This window comes from Manis javanica, chromosome 11 (assembly GCF_040802235.1).
Source record: "Manis javanica isolate MJ-LG chromosome 11, MJ_LKY, whole genome shotgun sequence".
Lineage (NCBI taxonomy): Eukaryota > Metazoa > Chordata > Mammalia > Pholidota > Manidae > Manis > Manis javanica.
The window spans coordinates 7,491,913-7,514,723 of NC_133166.1; the positions used below are offsets into that span (position 1 = coordinate 7,491,913).

The 22,811-nt window shown below is 35.7% G+C and overlaps 1 protein-coding gene across 1 annotated transcript; it reads left to right on the forward strand.

Annotated features, from left to right (window-relative positions):
- Positions 1-2,491: 2,491 nt before the first annotated feature.
- CHORDC1 (cysteine and histidine rich domain containing 1) lies at positions 2,492-22,417 on the forward strand. Its single transcript, XM_037011024.2, has 11 exons — positions 2,492-3,726; positions 7,027-7,076; positions 9,797-9,853; positions 10,984-11,141; positions 13,171-13,274; positions 13,897-13,955; positions 17,613-17,683; positions 18,636-18,741; positions 20,498-20,617; positions 20,723-20,785; positions 21,045-22,417. Exons 1-11 carry the CDS (start codon positions 3,663-3,665, stop codon positions 21,189-21,191), a joined length of 999 nt encoding a protein of 332 aa, XP_036866919.1. The 5' UTR covers positions 2,492-3,662; the 3' UTR covers positions 21,192-22,417.
- Positions 22,418-22,811: the final 394 nt, after the last annotated feature.

Genomic DNA, 22,811 nt, shown 5'->3' on the forward strand with positions numbered 1-22,811 from the left:
TATTTACAAATGTATAAATACATAATATTTAAATAGTAAAGCTAAGCTTCAAAGTGGAAGACTAGTACATAAATGTTTCTCTTACAAAGTAGGAAAAAAATAAAATGACAGGGAAGAAAGAAAAGTGTAATTATCTCATTGATTGCACTGTAGGAAACAACAAAACATATAAGTCAGTTAATTCTGATAAACTGAGCAGGAAAGCCTAAGTAAGAAAAAAAGGAAGAAGTAATTATACACAGGTCTTGGTATACAGGGAACCACTTGAACAAAAATTCAGAAGTTTCTATACACCAAAATAAAGACAAAATTAAACGAAACAAAACTTGGGTGATAAAATTTGTCTGTTTCAGTACTCTATTCAAATTTCTTTGTCCTTGTGGATTATTTATGCTTTCATCACAGTCGTAGTAGGAACTGAGAAGAAAATGGAGGTAAGTGTGTATATTCAATATGCCACGGCTAATCAAAATAATTAAGTTCACTTTTAAAGCTCTGAGATTGGGCTTCCTGCTGTTAGAGAGGTAGGTAGCTACAACAGGTCTACAAATAATCCTGTGGTTACTCATACTCATAACTGTCCAGGAAGAAGGATGTAAGCTGATTGCTCATTGCAGACTGTGCCATGTCTCCAACCTGGGGCAATGGGTGGAGGATGGTACATTTACCTACCTGGTTTACCTACTTCTATCCAGTTTCCAAAGGTCTTCACTGCAAATAAGTTATAATTTCAAGTTCATTTTCTAGTCTACCAATTCACCCCAATGTACTTCTAATTTGATTATTCAATCTAATTTTATGCATAGGAAATATATGCTCTGATATTTAAAAGCTATGTTACCACTGGAAATTTCAAATACTTAAATACCTAGTCCTCAGAGTCCTGTGATTTGGGAATAATAAGAAAAGTACACAAAATATAAATGTACTCCTTTATGAATCACTGTAAAGTCAATGTCCACCACCTAAAGAAATGAAATACACCAGTACCTCAGAAACATTCTGCTTTCCTAATCCCACACACCCTCACCTCCCTGAAAATACCCTTTATTCTAGCATTGTTGGCAATAACTTAATTTTCTTTGTGGCATTATCGTGTTAGTGCACATTCTTAGAAATAACAGCTTGTTTATGGCTTTTTTCACTTAACGTTGTGTTGTAAAATTCATCCATTTCGTTGTGTGTATTTGTAGTTCACTCATTCACATTTTTGAATAGCATTATTTTGTATGGCTAAACCATGATTTATACATACCATTTATAGTTAATATTTGAAGTATTTTGTTTTTTGCCTTTTATAAGTAATAATCCCTTGAACATTCTTGTGTTCGATACTATTAACATCTATAATATTTATACAAAATTCTTTAAATTTTACAGAAGAGAACATAGAAGCCAAGAAAGATTTCCTGAAATGATTAATTTCAGGATTAAACTAACTACTATATTGCAGAGTTAGGATATGAATCCTTGTCTGACTCCAGAACCCCATTTTAAACAATTCTATAGCACTGCTTTCATGGCATGGAAAAAATCTCAAGATACTACAGGAGCCTGTGTATTGGAGGGGCAGGTTCTGGAAGCTGGATTTAAAGTATATCAACTACACATGTTACCACCACGAACTTTCTCAAACAGTTGGTGGTAGTCAGCCCTGGAATGTGGGAATGGAGGTGGCAGTGTGACGGGGAGTGGAGCAGAATGCACTCTGTACTTTTTTGCTTAATGATTTAATTTATAGTTTATTAAAATACCCCCAGAAATGAACATAAACTTCCATATGCACTGTGACTCCAATTCCTTAAGTTTTTTTCTTCTTTTTTTAATCTCTCATACCAGTAAATGCCTAGAAAGACAAACCACTGGAAATTAATTTTATCAGTTATCTTAGTGATTTGGTACTGATTGCTGGGTGATGAAATTATTGTTGATTTTATTCTTAATGTAAAATTATCTACTCTAAGCATTTATTTTCTGATTGTAAGATGTGATAGTTTAAAAACTGATCGTAAACATTAAAACTATTTAAAAGAGTTAACTTATTAATAATCTTGGTAATGCTGCAGTGATGGGAGGATACTCAAGACAATGGATTTGGCAAGAAGGAAAACAAACAAACAAAACTGTCTAAACCTCTCCATCTCTCCATTTCTAATTATGTAAGATTAATTCCTGTGGTCTATTCCTCCTATGCATGGCTGGTGAAAATCCAAATTGGTACCATTTGGAAACAGTTGGCAATGTATACCTTTAAAATCTTAAAATTATTTCGAAAGATTATACCTCTTTACTCCAGTACTACCACTTCTCAAATATTATACTGGGGGGACTCTGAAATAAGAAAAACAACATACAATAATCAAGTTGGTTATTGATGCTTCTGTATAGTTAAATCGGTGAAATTAACAGAATGGTTACAGCGCAATTTATTCAACAGAACGCTACTTCATAATGTTGATTATGAAACAATAAGAGTTTAAGTGGAGGAGAATGTAACATTGTATATGTCTATATTGGGATTGCTACATAAAAATATAATACTTCTCGATATAACGAGAGAAAGGGAATACGGAAAATGAGAAGCCTTTCTTATTGGGGCAGGTGGATTTCAGTCCATCTTTAATTTAACAGTTGGGATCAGTAGAAACATTGTATAGTTTTTTACTACATCCTCTACTTAAAAAACTACTGATACTGCTATTTTAAGATTGTTGTGGATCCCTGTTATCTCGAAGGGTTTGCTGTTTCAAATGACCCGACCCAAATTTGGGAAATACACAAGTTGGAGTTGGTGGTGTTTGCGTGTGCCTGTTAATGTATTACTACACACCTTTCATCATGCACGTGAAGAAATCTCTTACTAGAGGTTCCAGGTTGGAGCATTAGGTATGGAAAAACTGATAAAATGGAAACTAGTAAGAAAAAGTTACAATTACCCCCAGAGTCTTAGAGCAATAGTGACCGTTTCTAGCACTGTATTTTATCAACACTTTCCTTTGATATTCTGATTTTTAAGTGTTTTCTGTTTCCAAAGTGATTTGACTTCAGTTTCAGTCATGTATTGCAATTGCTTCGATGCCTACATTTCTTAAAGGCGACAAGAGATCAGGCAGTGGAGACACAGGGAGATCTGTCCACTGTTCCTCTCGCCCTTCACCGGGCACCCACGTTCTATGCCGCGGTTCGGAAATACTGCACGATTCTGCACTTATTCTCCTGCACCTAGGAGGCAAACTTATCGACAACGTTGTGTAATCACAGTCTCAAGAGGACGCTGAACTGCGGGGACCGGGGCGCAGGGTGGCTACTTGGCGGCGCGAGGCAGTGAGGAAATCTGGGGCGAGCACGGGTCTCTCGGATGCTGTCAAGGTTTCCCTTCTGCAAAGCCCCAAGCTCGGTCTCGACTCCAGCGCCGCCCGCCGCAGTCCGAGGTCCACCACCCCGCTCTCCGCCGGCCTCCCGCTGCTCCCTCCGCCTCTGCCCGTCTCCTCTGCGCCTGCGCCACCGGAAAATTCGCGAAGGTTCCTGAAGCGGAACCCGGCCGTTTCCGGGAGCCGGCAATCGTCCCCGCCGGCACACCGGTGTTGCTACCGGAGAGAGGGAGGCGCGCGGGCTAGCGGTTCCCGGCCTTGGGTCCTGACCTGTAACGGTGGGAAGAGAAAATGGCCCTGCTGTGCTACAACCGGGGCTGCGGGCAGCGCTTCGATCCCGAGACCAATTCCGACGGTGAGAGAAGCGCGCCGCCGGCCCCGCCTCGCCCTCCACCGCGCCGGCGGACGCCCTTGGGCCCCAGCCGCGCCGCGCCGCCGCCGGCCGGTCCCTCCGCGCAGCGGCCTCTGCGCCCTCTCCGCAGCCGCCGGCCCGCGGTCCCCCGCACGTGCGCCCCGCCGCCCGCTCCCCTGGGTCGCGGGGCGGCAGAGCATCGTCGTCCCCGGGCCCCCCGCCGCCAGGCCGGGCTCCCGGGAGAGCGGAAGGCAGCGCGGCGCCGCTGCGGTTGGTGATGCGGAGATTGCGGGGCGGGCAGGCGGATCCCGGCAAGGAAGTTGGGCCTCGCTGATCCATTGTGGAAATGTCATTGTCTGAAAGCCTGCGGTGGATTTGTGCGGCCGGCCCGCTGTTACAAACTTGCTTTTAGAAAGTGGTGTTGGTTAGCAAAATGATTTTGTATCCCAACGTGAAGTTTGTGACACGTGGACCCGGGTGGGTGATTCATTCGTTAGCCTTTACTTAGTAGAAGTGTGTGTTTCATTGTTTTGCTGTAGCTTTGCCAAATTAATGCCATCATACTGTGTTCAGGATGTGACTGAACGGCCTCTACAGCATGTAAGTGTACACCTCAGGATGTAATGTGGAAGTGCCTAGACTAGGTGAACGATTGAAATGGTCAATGGATTTTGATTAGTGAATGAGATGAAAAAGGAAGTTGATTCCTTGAACATCGTGGGAAGGGACAACACGTTGTCAAATCCAGCTAGCATTTATTGTGTGTTTTCTGTATGCCAGACAGTGGTCAGTCACTTTTCTACATCGTCTCATGTACACTTAACAACAGCCCTGTTATGAATGCGTTGTTAGACCCATTTAATAGGGAAGTCGAGTTCAGCGTGGCAGCAACGTGGTTCTGCATTGTAAGGAAGATTCAGGTGGATGCTGTTTTGGAATCCTTTTTACCTCTCAGATGTCTTGAAATGTTTTTCTTGATATACAGGTGAATTGGTGAATCACTTAAAATAAGACCATGGGCAGGATTCCAAGAAAATGATAAATCCAGTCTGTACAGTATTCAAGATACTGCTGTTGACATTTGTATGGTACCAATTTCAAGTTATTCCAAGGGAAAACTGAGATTTCAGCAGATGACAAAATTCAGGAAGGAAGGGTGTTAAAGCTCTTTGTTTTTGGTAGCCTGTGTGAAAAGTAAATTACCTTAAGGTCTGCACATATTTCTAATTTCTACTTTAATATTAAATGGGAAAGACCTCTGCTTTGTTGCATGGGGCAATATAAGGAGTTATACCAGCCTAAAATTAAGGGGAGATAAGGCATATTTCTGTACATTAACGCAGTGTGTTAAATGGTAAGAGTGCATACAAAAGAGATACTGCGGAGGCACGGAAAGCCAAAAGGGTAAGCAGTGTCAGGGATTGTGTGCCAGCTACCAGAATCAGCAAGGGGCTCCGGTAAGGTTGCTGAAAGTTTATTTGATTTAGCAAAATGGGTATTTTAGAGATTTAGCATACTAATATTCCAATTAAGTTGGTTGAATGGAAAGTTAAGAAAATGAAGATAGGGAGTAGAAGACAAGAACTATTAGCAAACTGTGGACTTGGTTAGGAGAAAGTTTTGTAGAATAAGAGAGGGGTTTGACCTTACCTATTGGCTAAAGTAATAAATAAAGTAATCAGTAAGCTGACACCACATTTTAGTGTGAAATACAAGCTAAATGAGTGTTCAGAGGAGACATGGTTAGTAGATTACATATGTTAAACAGTTACTCTGGGAAAAACACGACTTCACAGCTTTTTTTTAATCCACATTTATAAGAAAACCAATCAGCTGGACATAGAGCCATAATTTGAACCAGGGTCAGACCCAGTATTAACAGCCCTTGCCTCTTAACCACTACCGTGTTGCAGCTTCTTACCCATAAAATACTACTTCGAGCAAAACTGGGAGAACTGATAAACGTTAGAGAGGAAAATGTCCATCAGCTTCTTATTTACTTTTTAAAGCAGTGAATCTCAAGTTCTTACCATGCTAAAGTTATATGGGTACGAGCTGACTCACACCTGCTACCTTTCTGTCAAAACTGACCATTACTACTATTATGCTTCTTACTGTATTACGTGTTACGCATTTAATGCCTCTGCACATAAACTGGTATTTGAAAAACTCTGCTCTCTATTTTGATTCTCTTCTTAACTTACACCTCTACATATTTATTTCTACTTTGAATCCCCTTTTCCAGCCCTTACTTCTACTACCCTTAATGAATAGCTTCTTCCTAATCCATGGGTTTGCCTACTGTAAAGTGAAAAATGAAAATGAAAAATACCATGAAAATACCTGCCACTTTCTTGTTCCATTAGTTAGCATAGTATCTATGTAACATCTGGTAGGAAACTGTATTGGCTGTTAATACCGGGGTAGGGAGATTTTTCTAAGTACCAAGAATTAATTGCTTCAAGGCAACACCAGGATTCAGAGGTAGTAGTTGAAAGCTGAGCAGACATGAGAGGTTGATCAAAGTAGCCTTGTAAAAAAAAATGGCACAGTTGTGGAGATGACCTGTTTTTTCTAAGCTCCTGGTTCTGTCTAACCAGGGAATAAATGTGTCTGTTCCTTTTTTTTTTAACATAATATTACGTATTGCGAACTGTAATAAGCCTATTTGCTTAAGACAGTTAAGTAAAAAACTGATGGTAAAATAGGAAGGATTAGGGAAATAACAACAACCAGTGACAACCCTGAAAATAGACTGTAGAACTTAAGCTTCCTTTAAATGATGTTTGCGTCTAGGTATTGATACCTCTTTAGGAAAGTCAAGTTAGCAATTCGATACTACATCACTTTTAAAAATTTTGAACATATTCTTCCAGATACCTTTTTAGAGAATCTCTTGGTCATCCTTTATGGATCAGTGCACATAAGAACACAAGTTGGATGGTATTTTTTGTAAAAACAGAATTCAGAGATGACGGTCAACATCTGGGAACTTGAAGTTTTGGTACCAAAGAAATTTTACTAGAAGGTTAGAGGAACACAGAATATAATTTACGATACTTGAACTTTCAGTATTATTTTTATCTTTAGCTATTATACTCTTGAATTAGAATTCTATTACTATTTTAATGTAGTGTTACATTAAGCACTGTGTGCCATGCATCAAACCTTGAGCATTAGTGAATTTTTTAAGGAAAAGAGAAGTATTGCCTGCGTTTGGAAAAAGGATTAAATGTTAACATCTGAAGGAAGTAATGATTTTTCTTCATTATAAAGTGATATATTTTTCCCTGTTCTGACCAGATGCTTGCACATACCACCCAGGTGTTCCAGTTTTTCATGATGCATTAAAGGTAGGAACTTGATATATTTCAGTCTTTTCATATTTGTGTTGTAAATTTAAGGGTATAACACTAAATCTTAATTTTCTCAGCTTGTGACTTTATGCTTTCTTAATGACCATTTTGGGGTGCTTTAAGCAAATATTCCTCTAACAGCAAAGACAGTAGATGATGATCACAAGGGCTTTTCCAGTTATAAAATTGTGTAATTTCTACCCCCACTATATTCTATATCCCTTATTTCTTCATTTTCCTGATTTTGAGGGGAATAAAAGCAGTTGTATTGAGTCTTAATCTCTCAATCTGTCAGGCAGCTGCTATCTAATAACAGCAGCTATCTGAACTTTAGGAAAGATTATTACAAGCACTTAATGGTGCCTATCTCAGGATGGACATGTAAGTTTAGGGTAAAACTAAGTGGAAAAGATGTTACCTGTGTTCTACCTGTACTTGATGTTCTGGAGAATTAGAGAAATAATAGAACGCTGTTAGACCAGGTTTTTTCATGGTCAGTTTATTGATCCTTTAAAATTTGTAATACGGTATATTTTCCATTGTGTGTCTCAGAAGAAAATGTTGCAGTTAGGCTGCCATGGTTTGAGGTGTTGCTACTTTTGTTCTTAGGAACATAAACAGTCTTAATATGTTTAAATATTGCTGATGTCATTGAATTTCTAATTTCGCTTCCCAGGGAGTATTTGGACCTTTTTGGCATTTAATTATTAGATAGCGAAGTGTAAACAAAGTTGTACAGTAGCTATCACATTTATGTTAGTCTGGTTAGTTCTAAGTAAAGAAAACCAAACAAACATTCACTGGGGCAAGTTGAGACCTGACTCCTCCTCGTGTCTTTTTAGCCTCTTTATAAATTTACGGGAATAGAAGCTGTGTTTCTCTGAGAATAGTTATTATTGCAGGAGGTGGGGGGATTTTGTATTCCAGATCTGCTGTTCATTGATAATTTTTCTTCCTGCAAACCTTCCTCCCTCCCTCCCTCCTTTCCTCCCCTTCTTCACCTTCTTCGCCTTCCTGTGATGTTCTCCTACCCACTTCTCAATCTTTGGCCTCCTAGTGTCTCTCTTTGATTCATTCATGTCCTTAAATGTCATCTGTATGCCAGTCACTTCATATTTCCACTGGTATGTCTCATTGGCAACCACAGACCAGTTTTTAAAGTGAACTCTCTTTCCCAAAATAGCCTGCCTCTCCAGCCTTGCTGCTGCTAGTAATGCTCCACTAACTTTCTAGTCATTCAGTTCATCACTTTGTTTTTACTACCCAACAGTTAATCACTCCAATTAATCTTGATGTTACTTTGAAGTGTTTTTGTTTCTCTTCCCTAATCCTACTGCTTATTGTTATCTGTATAAACATTTCTTGAAGACCTAGACGTTCTAGGACTAATGGACTTCACAGCCCAGTAGATTTCAGGCAAAATATATAAATCAGTATAATATCTGCTATTGCCAGTTTTCTATTTGACCCAATAAGTTAAAAATTGCCTAACGAAAGAACAGAGAGGAGAACAGTCCTTCAGAAAGACAGCAACCTTACACTCATGTATAATTTGACCCTTCTTTATTTTATTTTACTCAGAACTGCCACAGATCCCAGACTGGCATTTGGGAACAAGTAGTCTACATCATGAATATAACCCATTTTCTCCAGAATACCTGATGTAATTCTTCATAATTTAGACATTAAAGATGGATAAGACAATAAAGCTTTTTTTCTTGCAAAGTAACTTTTCTGATGACTGTTATCCATGCTAGTTGATTTAGACATTAAAGATGATTAAGACAATAAAGCTTTTTTCTTACAAAGTAACTTTTCTGATGGCTTTTACCCATGCTAATTAAACACTGCCTGTAAGGTTGTAGTAATTTCTCATCTGTGTCTCAATTCAGAGTAAGAATTGTATTTCAAAATAAAGGAAATTTTAAAATACAGCATATTTACCATTGTCTTTGAAAAAAAAAAACCCTGTAAGTGCATATTGTGAAAAACATCACTGCCAAATTCTTTGGGCAGTATTTTGAAAAAGACAGTGAGGCCCTGGTACATATATGCAAAGCTGGCTCTTAGTCTGAATTTAAGATATCCCATATCTTGAGACTGCTGCATTTTATTTCCTTATTCTCTTTACTACACTAAAATTATATATGACGATTTAAAGCCCTTTTTTTGTAAGCCATATGATATTTTGTTCAGAAATCATACACTGCATTGCAATTTCTGTATTTTTATGCTTCTCACTGAAATGATCTAGTAGTGCTTAGGTTGCTACTTTATCTTCTGAAAAAAGAATGCTGTTGGGAACAGCTACAATGAATTTGTTTAAGAATTGACTACTATAATTATCATCTCTAACTTACTGAATTTTCAGAGTAACACACTGCAGTACTACCCAGATCCTATAAAATACATGATTTTAGAAAAATCTGAAGTGCTATTCTTATAAACAAGCAAATTGTTTCCTTGTTTTAAGGCACTTCCTTTCATGTAGATCACAACACAAATCACTTAACACTGGAGTTGTTGAATTTTTTTTTTCACCCAAAGACTAAAAATCATTTCACTTAATCAGATGACTCATTTACAACACTTTAGAACTGTGAAATCTATATACAAGACACTTGTGGATTTAAGGAGGTAAGTGGACATGTAGTGTTTAGTACTTGCGGTTCTCATGCAAATACAACTTTCAGTTTTGGTTGTCTTACATTTCTTAGGGTTGGTCTTGCTGTAAGAGAAGAACAACGGATTTTTCTGATTTTTTAAGCATTGCAGTAAGTGCCGATTTTTTTTCTAGATTATCTCCTGAAAAGTATGTATTATACTGATGAGGAAACTGAGGTTCAAAGAGATTAACTTGCTCAAGGTCACTTACCTAGTAAGTAGGAGACCTGAGACTCAGCTTGAGGCCCTGTTATGTAAATAGTTTGGTGAATCATCTTTGTGAGATCTCCAGAATTTGTTTTCTGTATACAAGAAGTCTGTGCTATACATTTATTGAACAAGTAGATTTGAGGAGCCTGATGCTGGACATCTATTGCCCAGTTTCTGTTAACTTGTAGATAGTACCTTTCTTTTAAAATAGAGCTCACTTCCCTTCTACATCCTTTAACATAAGGAATTTATCTGCTTTAGAGATTAAAGTTTTAAGATATTAATTGCCCACTTGTAAATTTACATTTGTTCTTGATGTTCGTATTAGTAGTTTTAAAAGTACATCAAGAAGAAGAGAGTGATAGGCAACAGCTTAAAGCATTTTCAGACAGAAATAGTACATTTTTATCAAATCTAAGATACTCTTAAAATGCACTATTTTGTGTACCCTTCACAAAGAAAACTAAAGCAGTTAATTAAATGACGATCCATTGGTCGAGGTAGCTGGCATTTATTGGATATTTACCACCTGCCAGATGTATCAAGTATTCTATTTAGTCTTCAAAAAAAATATCTGAAGTAGCATTACCTTTATTTTGCTGATGAGGAAACTGAGGTTCAAAGGGATTAACTTGCTCAAGGTCATATACCTAGTAAGTAGGAGACCTGAGACTCAACTTGAGGCCCTGTTACATAAATTGTTTGGTGAATTATCTTTGTGAGATCTCCAGAATTTGTTTTCTGTACACAAGAAGTTTGTGCTATACATTTATTGAACAAGTAGATGTTTATGAGGGGTAATTCAAAAACTTATTTTAAATGGGATAATTCAAAAACTTATTTTAAATGCATAGTTCAGATGTTAGAACTCATTTGTAAATATAGCAAATTTGAAATCCTATTTTTTGTTTCTTAATGTGATAGAAATATAGAAACATACAATAGAATTTATTAATAAATGATAAATAATATGTCATGGCATGTGAAATAGATGATTGGATAACTCTTAGTGAATACCTCCCATTAACAGGGCTGTACAAAAGGTCGGCATAATAGTGAGAAGCCACCCGAGCCAGTCAAACCTGAAGTGAAGACTACTGAGAAGAAAGAACTTTCTGAATTGAAACCCAAATTTCAGGAGCACATCATTCAAGCCCCTAAACCAGTAGAAGCAATAAAAAGACCAAGGTACCCTTTATACAGTTGCATATTTTTGTCACGCTTGAGTAACAGCATTTGTTCTTGGTATTCAGTTTTATGATTTTGGGTAATACCATTTGTAACTACTGTGTAGGTCATTAACTTGTGAACCATTTGGTTTTCTCTTAGATATACCTTTCCTTTTTATTCTCCCTCACCTTGAGGGCATGTGCACAGTAAAACTGGATTGCCGATTTGCTCCCTGTGCCATCATAATTGTGTCGGCAGCAGAGCTGTGCATCGTTCCTGTGCATCTTTCTCGTGCCTTGGCCTCTATCTTCTCACTGTGGCTCAGTGAATTTCTCTAATAAAGGAATTGCCCTTGTCAGGGAGTCAGTTTGAGTTGAAAGGGAACTTAAAAGACCTTCCTTTTTGTTCTACTGTTTCTAGAATATCTTATAGGACATTCTTGACAGAAGATTATTTAGTTTTCTTCCAAATATTCTAGTGAAGAATTTACTTTTATTTCAAAGCAGTCCTATATTTTTTTCCTCTTGTATTGAACCAATTTCTGTCTTTTCCTTCTGCCCGTATTTTGTCACTTAGAAAAAGTACTCATCTTTTACTTTCAGATGCTTGAAAACTGTTAATCTTGTTACTGCTGATAAATGCTTAAATGTATTTGATTTAGATGGCAGATCTGTTAAAGTACTTTCCAAATACCTTTGGTTCATTTTACAGAATTATGCAGATTCTTCACATTTACTTTCTGTTCTGCTAAACTATTTTACATTCCCACACATACATGCTGGGTACCACTCTTAATAGCAGGTCTTCATGTTGCATTTGAGTATTGAATTGTTTTAGAACCAAAATACAGGACTTAAAAACAGATGATTTTCGGACTCAAATATGGCCCAAATTGATATTTTAATTCACAATGTGGACTAATGGTTTTCTCAATTTTGTCTTTATTGATCTTAAATAAATTTATGGTATATTGAATAATACTGGACCAAGTTTAGAACCCTAACAGACTTTTTGATGTTTATTTGTTCATTTAACCAAACTACTTAGAATTTTATCATAACTGTACCTTGTTCATAAGCATTAGAAACTTTGACGTTTCTAATTTTTGAAGTGCCTGTCTACACTTTGAAGTGCCTTGCTGGCTAATTTGCCAGTTAAAACAATCAGAAAAAATTCAGAACTTTGGGGTAGCTCAGCCCTAAGTATTGCAGTGGAATCTACTATATTTGGCAGTGTGAGTTAATATTTTCTTAAAATGAGATGATTCATATTACTTAAGAAGTAAGAGAAAGTAAGTGTTTTACCCTCAGTTCATTTGGTGACAGTACAGAGATTCTGAAGATATATATACTTTGTTAATGCCTCCTACATGAGTAGTTTTTTTCATTAAGTATATAGAATGAATAACCTAGGGTTTTTATTTTCATTGATGCATTTATTACTAATCTTTATACTTACTGACTGGCCTTAGACAAGTGATATGTACAACACTTAACCATTAAGAAGTGTTAGAGGGTTGTGGTGGTCTGTTTCTTTAACCCCATGAAAATTGCATTGTAATATAATTGTATCTGAATGTATAGATGCATACACCAGTATCCACACAAAGTGAATTATCTTCACTAGTAGGGATATGGATTCACTTATTGCATACTTGTTGACTGTTTATTATATGCTCAGCATTTTGACTAGGCATGGAATGTAAAAGTTCTTTATGGTCACTTCTCAGAGTTACTCAACTTGACAAACTTCAATTCCTAGTCTTTACTTCCTTCCCATTAGCTCTACTAATTAATAATTAAATGAGTTGGCAATAGCATGGTTATTTGAGGCTTAATATTTAAATAACCAAACCTTTTCTGTTTAAACTGAGAAGTGTAGATGTATTACAGCAGTCACTTACAAAATATTTCTTAATGGGAAAAACTTGATTCACAAACAATGTTTGGCTTCCTTTTATAATTAGACTCTTAAGTATATTTTATTTTCAGTACAAAGGAATATTTTGGTGCATCAATAATGGTAATAAAGTTTTAAAATTCTCCAGCCCAGATGAACCAATGACAAATTTGGAATTAAAAATATCTGCCTCCCTAAAACAAGCACTCGATAAACTTAAACTATCATCAGGGAATGAAGAAAATAAGAAAGGTAAGATTTTGTTCTGTATTTTGTAATTCTTCTCTGTATAGTTAACCTGTTATCTAAAAGACAGCAGTGTAATTTCAGTATGACTATAAATATGAAAAGAAGCACACTATAGTAATTTTGTTCTTTAAATGCCAGTAATATCATAGAATGAATATGATTTGTTCTTTTATGTCTTCATTAAAAATGAGAACCTGTTAAATTTTTTTCTTCTCTGATTCATCACTTTTTAATTAAATTTCTTTGATAATTTTAAATGTTTCATTGGGCATGATACAGGTGTACTCTGTGACATAAACCTTATACCATGGGAGGCACATCCCCTTCCATGATTTCTCTTTTATAAGATATTATATTGGGCATAGGTTTGCATTATAGAAAAGAAACGTGTAATAGCATTTTGGGGATATAAGCAAAACCTAATCACAATAGTTTGTTTCTTATTAGCTTTTTAAATATATTAGCTAAAAGGTCTGTTAGATAGAAAGTTTAAATTTAAAAATAGCAGTGTTTTTTGTATTTTGTATTACTCAATTCTATGAAAAGTTTACTTTTAAGAATGGCACTACAATAAAGTGTTCTGTTTTAATATTTCTAATTTGAGCTCTGGTTTTCTTTGTTTCAGAAGAAGACAGTGATGAAATTAAGATTGGGACCTCATGTAAAAATGGAGGGTGTTCAAAGGTATGTATTGTAAAATTTGTGTTGTGTTATGGCAGTAAAATTTTGATTTTGAAAGAAGAGTGCAATTTACTGACTTGATTCAACAAACATTTGGGGCCTGTGTTTTGGGCGCTATGCCGTGGATTAGGGCTACAAACATGAATGAGACACTGTCTTTGACAAGCACCATATCTCATAGAATCATGGGAGTATGTAATTCTGATCCAGTCAGCATCTAATGGCCACTTACTATGTGCCAGACAATGTTTACAGACTGGGGATAATAGTAAAGAATAAAGTAGAGTAATTGTTCTTGTGTGAAGCTGATGTTGTGGGGATGACAATAGGTAATTAAATACTATGAATTCATGTCACTGAAGGAAATAAAGCTGCGAAAGAGATAGAATGAAGCTATTTGAGCTTGTCAAGGAAGTCTTTGAAGTATCACTAAGTCAGCAATCTGAATAATGTAGCAAGCAGATGAGCAGGTAAACCTTGGAGGAGGCATGAGCATAGTTTGTATAGAGACTTTATAGCTTGGCTATTTAGGGAATTAGGAAAAAGGTCGGTGGGGCTGGTCAGCAGTGTAAGACTAGGGGAAGGAGATGGGCAAGACTGTGGAGGTACTTGTAAGCCACAATGAGGAGTTTGGGCTTTAAGTATAATGGGAAGCCACTATCTGTTTTAAGGAGGGATTTTAAAAAGTTATATTTGGCTGATAAGGGGCAAATATATTAAAATGGGCAGGAGTAGAACCGGAGGAAGGAAAAAGGAGCTCAGACGCTATAGTGCAAGAGCAGGAAGTGGGACTGGAGAGCAGGTTTTTGAGAAGTGGTGAAATGTGGGATGTAATCAGACATCAAAGAGAGGCTTTTTACTACCTATTCCGTAAAATTACACACCTCCGGCAACTCCGCTTTCAACTCTTTTTCCTCCATAGCTCTTGTCATCTACACTTAATTTTGTACATTTATTTTGCTTAAGATGTGTCCCATCTTTCACTTAACGTTCCTTCCCTCATATAAGGCTTAAAGGAAAGACATTTGTTTTGTTCTTTGCTGTATTTTGAGTGTTTAGAGCGGTGCCTGGCACATGGCAAATAAATGCATGTAGAATTCATGGTATTTGGAAGTATTACTGGGACTTGCTAATGAACTGTAAGCAAAGCAGACTTGTGGTTCCAGCAGTTATGTGACTGGTGACACTATTAACCAAGAAGATGGGGTTGAGGCGAGTAGGTTTGTAGTTTTCTTTCAGTTGAGTCGAAGCTCATCTTGTTCATTTCAAAATGGAAATATAAATGTATTTGCATGTATATAACGTAGAAGTAGTAGATAAAAGAGAATGATTAATTCTTGCAGTAAGGGAGATAGTGCAAGTAGTAGGTAGTGGAGGATCAGAGAGATGGTATCTCAGATGTATTTTGAAAAATGAATGAGTCTACCTGGACAAAAAGGGGAAGGTGTCCCGTGCAGAGGGGATAGCAGCAGTAGACAGAAAGTTAATAATAGTAATGCTACATGATTTGCTGGTGTGGAGTTGAGATCAAAAGAGAGAGGTAGGGGCCAGATCCTGAAAGGATTTAATAGTGCTCAAAAGTTAGACCTTACATTAGGTTATGGGGGCCATTAAATAATTTTTAAAATATTTTTCATTGAAATACAACATTTAAAAGTATACAAATAAATGTAAGTTTATAGCTCAAGGAACTTTCACAAAGCAGAGCCCTCCTTGTACCTCCTCTCATTCATTTTTCTATCAATGTACATTCATTGTACCTATTTTGAACTTCCTGTAAATAGAATCATAGACAAGATACTCTGCTGTGTCTTTCTTCCTTTGCTAATGAAATGTTTGTTAGAGCTGTCTTTGTTACAGGTAGTTGTAGTTTGTTCATTTTAGCTGCTTTAAAATATACCCTTGCTTGTGCCGATTTAGCGTTTCTACTGTCCTTTAATAGATTTTTTGGTTAATGCTATGGTGTACGTTGTTGTGCATGGCTTTTGGGACACATGTATACATTCCTTTTAGGCATATGACTAAAAATGGAATTCCTGGATCATAGAGCTTTAACAATTCCACATAGCTTTCCAAAGTGGTTGTATTTACCCGCCTACCAGCAGTACATGAAGCTGTTCCATTTGTTGGTAACACTGTAATACCAGTCTTCTAAATGGTAGCCATTCTGGCTGGTGTGTGGTGGTCCCATGGGAATTGTAATTTGCACTTCCTGATAATGAGGTTGAGTACCTTTCTGTATGTTTTTTAGCCATTTGGCTATACTCTTCTGTGAAATGTCCAAAATCCTCTTTGTTTTTCTATTAAGTTGACTTTTTCTTACTAATTTTAGGAGTTTTTTATTTTTTTCCTGTGAGCTTCTGTCAGAAGACACTATACATTTTCACTGTTTTAATAATGGTTTTTTGATAAACACATTCTTTAGTTTTAATGAAGTCCAACTTGTCCATCTTTTCCTTTATAGTTAGTGCTTTCTGTGTCATAGTTAAGAAATCTGCCTACTTTGGGGCCATGAGTATTTTCTCATATATAGAAGCATATTTAAAGTGTGTAAACCACCTGGAACTGGTTATTGTGTAAAATATGAGGTAGGTGTAATTACAGGACTTTAAACAAGAGAGTAATTACATGTAATTACATTGTTCAGCACAGAAATTGAAGGCAGAGAGATAAATTAGAGCCTACTGGTATGTAATCTCATGCCTAAAATTTGCTAGTATGAAGAAAGCAAACTAAACTGACAGATATTTATAAGTCAAATAGATAGGATTTCGTGATAGACTGCATATGGATGGAGAGAGGAGAAATTGAAATGACTTACAGATTTTTGCTTTGGGCTATTGAGTATATATGGTGCCATCAAATAAGATGGGAAAAAGGAGTTTTGGGGGGCAATAGTGATGAGTTCAGAATCTAACATACTGAGTTGCATGTATTTATGAAGTATCTTTAGCAAATAGATACACCCAGTACTTTGGAATTACAAAACGTAAGCAAATACACAGGATTTTATTTTCTGTACTTGTAGGTGCTGTAAGTACCAAAATAGAAAATATACTGCTGGCTGCATCTATGTTTTATTAACATAACTTTTTGTGAATTCATCTGTAGAGCCTTCACCTACAGCAGCAATGGGGCCCGGATCTTCCAGACAAACCCTGGATATATATATAGGTCTGCAGCTCATTTTACCCTTCATAGGGATAAGAAATCAACACTCTAGAATTTCTGGAATTGCTTATTAGATTTTTCATATTAAATTATAATGTCCACACAGAGTTTACTATACATATAAATCACGCTGTTAACTGTATTTCTGGTGAGAGTACTAATCCCTTGATTTCAATTTTGTTCTATAAATTTAAATTCCTGAATATACTTCACTCCTACCCAAAAGTCTAAAAGCATCTTACTACATCCATGTTGCCAACTTTTCTATTTGCCTTTTCCACAGAGAACTTAAACTTTAAGCATATCCGAAAAGGAATAATTTTTCATTCCTTATTGGAATGGCCTGGGATGAATTTATGAATGTTCTAGGTAATTGTTACTTCTTGAGCATTTGCATAGTTCATAGAGGTCACCAATACTACAGATATGTTTGAAATGTAACAGTAAAATATGAAGCTAATATTTTTCCCCCTTTTTTTTCTCTTTTAGACATACCAGGGTCCACAGAGTCTAGAAGAAGTCTGTGTATATCATTCTGGAGTACCTATTTTCCATGAAGGGTAACTTACACGTGACTAATTAAAACTTTATGGTAGAGGTTAGGAAAGTTAATACACCATTAACTATTATTTGCCATGCAGTGTTGTTACATGTTTTGCTTAACACTCATATAATCCCTACAGTAACCTAGAAATGTGGATTTTTGTCTTTATATACCTTAAAACTGAAACAAGGTTGCAGTTAAGTGGCCATTGCAATTCAAACCTCATGTTTTTCCTTACTCCCTTATATTTTAATGTGATACTCCTTTCTGTTTAGGCTAAATAGTTTTTTGTTTGAAGGACTGTCCTGCAAATTGCAGGATGTTGAGAATTTTTAGCCCTGGGGCACTACGACCCTAACATTGTGGAGTCTAAGAAAACCCATGCTTTTCCACGGCCCTCAGTTGAGAGCCTCTCAACATGATATTGGTTTATAGAAATACAGGACTGTGTTAAAATCTTTCATTCTGTTTCCATATTCTCTAGGATTCAAATCCAAAGTTTTACTATATTTGTCCTCAATATTAGATTTTTCTTAAGTAAATAACAGTGGGTTCCAACACTATTACTTGAAACTGACCACAAGAGGTTTTATGTTTTACAGGTTGATTTGTTTGTTTTCACTTGCTTGGATTATTAAAATGTGAGGCTTTAAATCTTTGGTCGTAACACTTTTGGGTAGCTTCATGAGGAAGCTGGAATGTGAACTATCAGTGAAAAGCTGACTTGGAGTGTTGTGAAGGTTTTAAGAATCTTTAGGACCTCTGGAATTGCTATAATACATGGCATTCCGGTCTTAAAATTATTGGTCTTCTGATAATTTTAACTATTTATTAACTTAGTCATTTGTAAGAATATAAAGTAGCATGCATATTTATTAATCCTTAAAATAATACTTGTCACTCTAATCCTTCGGGACTTAATTGGTTGTGAGATTTTATATCTGAAATTTTTCTGTGATAATTTAAAGGATGAAATACTGGAGCTGCTGTAGAAGAAAAACTTCTGATTTTAATACATTCTTAGCCCAAGAAGGCTGTACAACAGGGAACCACGTGTGGACTAAAAAGGATGCTGTAAGTAGCCTCATCAGTTAGCACATTAGGGTGTATTCATCCGAGTCATTTTTCAAAGATTTGACATTATTCCGCCCTTAGGTTGTTTTAAGTTTTTTCTCCATCACACAGAGAAGATTTTGATATGTCTAAAAACATAATCTGAGACAAGCTCACATAGCACTGCCCTTTTATTACAGTAGCCATTATGTGCATAGGTTTCTGTGAATACTTCATTTAAGCCTGCTAGAATTCAAGCATATTTTTCCTTGATCCCTTAGCATGTTCCCACTTTTCACTTTTAAAAAATGGGTTTTCTACTCATTTGATATTACTGTTCATTTAGGCCTCTGATTCTCTTTTGGCCGCGTAAAATTTCATTCAACCACTTACAGATGTATAGGCATTCCTATCTATTGGCCAAAGACTGCAGACTTGTTTTCTTAGAATTGTTTTGAATGTTCTCCCTGCTACAGCAAAGTTTATCAACAGGAAAAAAAAATCAGTTCCTACTTCACTGAACAGTTTTTTAAAGATAAAGGGCTATGCAGATAATCCCCCACAATCTCACTGAACATAAGGCAGCAAGCAATTCATTGCTAAGTGTGTGTGCGCTATTTTGTAATATTAAATTCATTTTATGTGCTGTCTTGGCAATAATAACCCCAAGAAAATGAACCTTTTCAGTATATGTGCCTTTTAACTTAAAAATAAAAATGAATTTTCAAATTGTTTTAGGGATTTATTTATTCTACATTTGAAATTCTGTCGTTTTTGTTATTTAGTAACACATGATTGGTATTATAAATATATCCCTCAAGTTAATAATCCACCTACCACAAAATTTCCAGGAATACTTTCTTAGCAAACAGTGAAGTCCCTCTGTATTTTCTCTAAGCCCCAAAAGTTTGGAAGATATAGTTTGAAAAAATAAAGTTTTTACCATTTCATGCAAAAGTTTTCAGAATATTAACCCTTGATGAAGTAATGTTTTTGTTATTTTTTAATGTATGCAGTTATCAAGCGTTTAAGCTAGTAGCTAAGGGCAAAAAATGTAACTGATGTAAGTAATTAAAATTCATTTAGTACAAGTTTACCAAAATTTGTCTCTCAATTTCCTGCATTATATGACTAGATTACCCTCATTTATAAAACAAATCAGTTTGTCCCTTTGTAAAATAGTTACTGATACAGCAGTGTTCCACTGGCAGCTGATAATCATTTCTGTAGTAGTAATTAAAAGCTGACTTCTGCACATTCCTACTCCTGCATGTTGTTATGAGAGGAAAATAATTATTCAATAGCAGTAGCAGATAGATATGAATAGTTATTTCCCAAATTGCAATTTGAAGAGAATAAGTGGACAGTTTGTGTGCATGAAGTTAAGATGTTGTCTAGTGTATCCCCCTAAGCAAATGTCTTTCTCATTTTAGTCTTCAAAGAATGTTCTTATGACTGAACTTAGTGCATTGCAGAATGTTAAAATTGGGTAAAGTTTAGAAATTCTTAAACTGTTGTTTTCAGTCTAATTCTTTAGCTGTAGAAGAAAAAAATGGAAGGAATAAACATGTTCTCAAATCATAAAACTTATCAAGATTCTTTGTACCATGATTTATTTTACTATTTAAGCTTCTTGATGGAAACTTCAGAAGTTATATGCCCTTAAAAACGTTCTGTGTCCATGGTAATTTTTTTTCTCAGATGGGTCAAATTCCTCTTTTTAAGAAGTTACTTACAGAGAGTTTGTTAAATTCATGAAGTTTCTCTTACATTGCAGGGGAAAAAAGTTGTTACGTGTAGACATGACTGGCATCAGACTGGGGGTGAAGTCACCATTTCAGTATATGCTAAAAATTCACTTCCAGAACTTAGTCAAGTAGTAGCAAATAGTACATTGGTAAGTACATTAAGTATCTGAGTAAAAATAGTCTTTTGCATTATATTCTGTGTTAAGTATTATATACAACTGTTGATTTTAAGATTCTTTTTCTGTATCTTCCAGTTAAATGTACACATTGTATTTGAAGGAGAGAAGGAATTTCATCAAAATGTGAAATTATGGGGTGTAAGTATTATGAATCCAGCACAATTTTTTTCTAATTTAAAATGCCATTTGTACAATAAAAGGCAATATTTTTGTAAGCGTTGATGCAAAGTAGGTATATAACTTATTATTTCTTACCAAAAAGTTTGAATCCAAGTGTACAAGTGACTTTGAAGACTTGAATTTTTTGTTGTTGTTCGCATATAGGCAAGACTAATATTTGCCTTGAAAACTAATAAAACCACCCAGGTTTACTATAATTCTCTTTGATGTGTTTTAGGTGATTGATGTAAAGCGAAGTTATGTAACTATGACTGCAACAAAGATTGAGATCACCATGAGAAAAGCTGAACCTATGCAGTGGGCAAGCCTTGAATTGCCTGCAACCAAAACGCAGGAAAAACAAAAAGAAGATATAACAGAATGAGTTCAGATGAGGGAAAAAGTTACTGCTTATTTCGGAATTCTTCAAGTGGCGATGTGGTGGCTTGCTGCTGTAATCTTGTTTTGTTGTCGTTGAATCTGGCATTTCAGGGTCAACAGTAGGTTCTTAAAAGCCAAAGTCAGTTTATCTTTTTGTGCCTCCTATCTATCTTCCTTTTTGAGTTACCTAAGGTTGATTACTCATTTCTCCTCACTAGTAGAGCTATAGTGTGTCCTATACTTGAAGAAGCTAGAAAATAGCTGATAAACAGTTACAGTATTTCTTAGTATAATGTGTTAAGCAAAGAAACATAAAGGAACATATGTTTTATTCATATCTCTTTCTCTTATCCCATAATTAGGAAAGCCAGGAGGAATATCACTTCTTAATTGAGGTTTTTTTAAAGAGTCTGTGTTCCTATAATACTTGAAAATTCTTTAAGGAAGAGATGCTCTGCATTGTTTTTTCTACTTGGGAAGGTTGCTTTTTGTAGGAGGATTAATTCTGAGCTAGTGTAGTAAGTAGTTAAGGGGAATATACACATTGACTAACAAATTTGAAATTGGATCTAAAAATTACATCAGCACCTATATTACTTACCAAGCACTGTGATTTAAAAGTACAGGAAACATAAATAAGTACAGAGGTTTCAGTTTGGTTAAATTCACCATTTTATAAGACTAAGCAATAATGTCAAACATCTCTTCTTGATTATTTATAAAGTCTTTGTGTGGTGTCATGACTAAATTGTATCTGATATAAGCTTATACCCTCTTAACATCCTAGTTACATGAAGAGAAAATACATGTTTATCTGGCCTCCCTGATGGAAAACTGTATCTATAAAATTGTAGACTTTAAGGCTTTTGGAAATGCATTAAGCTATCAGAAAACTAAATATTTATCTTTGCTTTATGACAACTATCTATTACATGTTAAATTGCTTAATTCTTTGGGAGTTTTTTTTAGGCTTTCATGAACAGCTTGACAGTTCTAGATGATAGAATGTTGATTATGTAATGTATTTATTAAATAAAGGTTATCAGAGAATTAGATTCCTATACTAATTGAACCCATTAAAGGATAGGTTACTTTTTGAGGCAAGTGCAGAGCTCACAAAGAAGCTTAATTCATAAAATTAAGAAATGCTATAAAGGCCAAAACTCTGGCAGAACTTAATAAGTTTGAGTATGAATTATACTTATATAGATTAAAATGATGATTTCCTAAGCCTCTTGAGTGTTTTTCTTTCGGTATTAATGGAATTCTTATAAACAAATCTTAGTGAAGTACATTTTTATTTAATAGTATATCTCATTCACCTACTTTTAGCAAATAAGTCTTAGATGTCATTGTGTAATTATTAAATGGCTTAGCTCTTACAAGTAAATATGTAAAAATCTGGCAACCAAGTTTTCATGGCACTAAAACACCATGACAAGAAATTAGGAGTAGTAACAATTGGACCCAAATAGAGTATGTAAGTTTCTAATATTTTGTGTTGTATTAAAGTTTTTAAAAGTTATCTTTAATAATTTAGGGACCTGGGTTCATTTGGAGACAAAATTTTCTTTAGTATTTTAAGGGAGAGGTTGATAACTGATTTGATTCAAGGTAATGATCG